Raw genomic sequence first — 3,139 nt, 5'->3', positions numbered from 1 at the left:
TTGGATCAGGGACACCTTTTATTGGATCAGGGACACCTTTCTCTGGACCAGGGACACCTTCCACCCTCCCAGGCCGCTCCAACCCGGCACCTGAGCCCCTTCCAGGGTTCTGGATAAACCACCCCAACCCTCCCCAAACCTCTGCCCAGGGTTCTGCGCCCGGGGCTGGGCCGTGCCTGCCCCAAAATCCTGGCGTTAGGTAACCCCTTCCAGCCGAGCACATCATCCCCCCCACGGGCGTGTCCGAGTTTCAGGGAGACACCTGGCCCCTCGGGGGACGGGAAGGGAAAGGAAGGGAGCGGGAGGGTCACGTCAAAACCATGAAGGCAGCGAGTTGATCGCTGCACTTCCAGGCCGGCCCAGCCCCAAGCTCCGCCGCTGGGGAGGGATAAAAGGGCCGGGGCCGCTCTGGTTGCCCCGCAGAGGGGGCCGATTGTCTGTCCCCCCCCTCCCCGGTGCCATGAACAGAACCTTCAGCGCCAGGGCAGGGCCCGCGGGCCGATCCTACAGCGCTGCCTCGGCCATCGTGCCCAGCAGCAGCAGCAGCAGCAGCAGCAGGGCTGGGTTCGGCTCCGCGTCCCTGGCTCGAGCAGGAGGAGGAGGAGGAGGAGGAGGAGGAGGAGGGTTTGGCAGCGGAGGGGCCGGTGCCGGGCTGGGGCTCGGGCTCGGCGGAGCAGGAGGAGGATTCGGCTTCTCTGGTTTGGGTTTTGGGGGCGGGCACGCCGGAGGAGGACCAGGAGGAGGAGGAGGAGGGGGATTCGGTTTTGGGGGGCTCGGCGGGTTCCCCGCGGGGCTGGGGCCGGGCAGGAGCCCGGCGGGGTTCGCCGGAGGCCCCTCCGGGGTGGGCACCATCCAGGAGGTGACGGTGAACCAGAGCCTGCTGGCCCCCCTCAACCTGGAGATCGACCCCAGCATCCACCAGGTGCGCAAGGACGAGAAGGAGCAGATCAAGACGCTCAACAACAAGTTCGCCTCCTTCATCGACAAGGTGAACCCCCCCCTCCCCCGGGGGAATCACGGGTGGGTCGGTCTTGTCGCGAGATCGGATCCTTTCATATACGGGCTCGACTTGAGCCTTGGGGTTTCACTGGATAAAATCTGGAGCACGTGGGGGCAAAGGGAAAGGCGGGGAAGTCGTCTCGCTGTGGCGCTCGGGGGGCTCTTGGGTTTGGGGAAAAGGAAGATAAAAATCTTCCCAGGAGGAAAAAAAAACAAAACCAAAACAAAACAAAACCAAAACCCAAAGGATGTTAAAGAACAGCCGGTGGGGAAGGACCTGAGCCCTCATTTTCTAAAGATATTAAAGAAAAAAACAGCGGGGAAAGAGCTGAACCCTCATTTTGTGTTAAAGAACAGCCAGTGGGGAAAGAGCTGAATCCTTATTTTTTAAGGATGTTAAAGGAAAACGAGGGAGGAAAGAACCGAACCCTCATTTTTTATGGATGTTGAAAGGAAAACCAGCGGGGAAGGAGCTGAACCCTCAGTTTAGAATCGCTGCTCTTCGGCTCCCCAAACTCAGAGATCCGCCCCCCGAGGGGTGGGTTTGCTCAGGGGCAGGAGGGGCCGGCACAGCCCCGGCTGATCCAGGGGGGTGTTCCCGGCCGGATTTAACCCCTTTGTCCCCGGGGATGACGCGACGATCGCTCCAACCTCTCCCCCTGAACTCCCCCAGGTGCGGTTCCTGGAGCAGCAGAACAAGGTGCTGGAGACCAAGTGGGCCCTCCTGCAGGAGCAGGGCCAGAAGGGCAGCTCGGGCAAGACCAGCCTCGACCCCCTGTTCGAGGCCTACCTGGGCAACCTGAGGAGGCAGCTGGGCAACCTGCTGGGCGAGCGGGGCCGGCTGGACGGCGAGCTGAGGAACGTGCAGGACCTGGTGGAGGATTTCAAGAACAAGTGGGTGTGGGAATGGCTCGGGATGAAGGAGTTTTGACCCCCCCAAATGGGGTGGAAAGGCTCCCACTCGGGGTTTGGTCACAGCCCCCTTTTGCCCCGTTTGGAGCACCCGCCCTCAGGGGTTGGGATTTTGGGGGTTAATGGGATTAATGGGATTAGTGGGTGATCTTCCCTTCCAGCTCAGCAGATTTTTCTCTCTCTGATTCTGTGGTTGATCCCAGAAATGTGCATTTCTGGAAGGCAAATGTGGGATACTCGTGGAAGTTTCTATGGAGAAGAGGGAAAAGCATCTCCACTTTGTGCTCATCAATCCCTCCAAAGCTCCGCTGCTCTGAGTTTCCCCCCCTGGAGGACCCCCAGAAAGGGGTCCAGGGATGTTTTTCCCATCAGGAAAAGGACACAACACCCTGTGGTGGCACCTGCAGAGAGAAATCCCCCCCAAACCCCCTCAAACTCCCTGTCCCTCCAGCGTCGGATCGAAAATACCCTTTGAAAAAAAAAAAGGGATTTTCACACCTCTGAGCCTGCAGGTTGATTTGGGGACGCCCAAATCCCCTCTCAGCCCTCCCTGGGCACCTGTTCTGCTCCCCCAAGGGTGGGATATGACCACCCTTTCCCTCCCCACCCCAGGTATGAGGAGGAGATCAACCGGCGCACGGCGGCCGAGAACGAGTTCGTGGTGCTCAAGAAGGTGGGTGAGACGGGCAGGGTTTGGGATGCCCGGCCCTGGGAACGTCCCAAGGGGTGGGAAATCTCCTGGAGCCGCCTCCTGGTCCTTCAGAAGGGGCTTTCAACCCTTTTTGGATGGTGGGGTTGGGGGGGGAAAAGGAGCAGAGGGTCAAAAATCTCCCCCCGACTCCCGTCCCCACCACACGCCCAGGGGGGCAGAACAGGCCACAGGGTGGGGGGGCAGAAGTGCCAGGAATTCCAGGTGCCAACAGCTGGGATTTCTCTCCTTATCCCCTTCCAAATCACATTTTTTTTTGGGGGGGGTTGAGGGTGGGGCAAGAGCTGCCCCTCCAACCCCCCCCCCCCCCGGGTGCTCTACCGGTGGAAAAGTGAAGCCTCTGGGGGGTCCCAAAGGGGCTGAAACCCCTCAAAGTGAGGGGCAGAACCAAAAGTGAACCCTCTGGGGTGTCCCAAAGGACTGGAACCCCTCAAACTGAGGGGTTTTGAGGATTGCTCTGCCAGAGATGATTGTGCCGAGCACGCTCTGCCCCGCCAGGCCCGATAAGGCCTTTTTAGG

At 60.4% G+C, this 3,139-nt stretch overlaps 1 protein-coding gene across 1 annotated transcript; it reads left to right on the top strand.

The window, feature by feature from the left end:
• Positions 1-460: 460 nt before the first annotated feature.
• Positions 461-2,584, top strand: LOC114073478 (keratin, type II cytoskeletal 5-like; the record flags this gene model as incomplete). The annotated part of the gene is made up of 3 exons (XM_027911222.1): positions 461-988; positions 1,673-1,893; positions 2,524-2,584. Coding segments are annotated over exons 1-3 (810 nt in total), but the record flags the coding sequence as incomplete, so codon positions are not given.
• Between the last annotated feature and the right edge of the window lie 555 nt (positions 2,585-3,139).

The sequence above is a fragment of the Empidonax traillii genome, unplaced genomic scaffold (assembly GCF_003031625.1).
Source record: "Empidonax traillii isolate 1590-97213 ecotype Southwest subspecies unplaced genomic scaffold, ASM303162v1 scaffold6581:size5893, whole genome shotgun sequence".
Lineage (NCBI taxonomy): Eukaryota > Metazoa > Chordata > Aves > Passeriformes > Tyrannidae > Empidonax > Empidonax traillii.
This window is presented reverse-complemented; position numbering and strand designations above follow the sequence as displayed.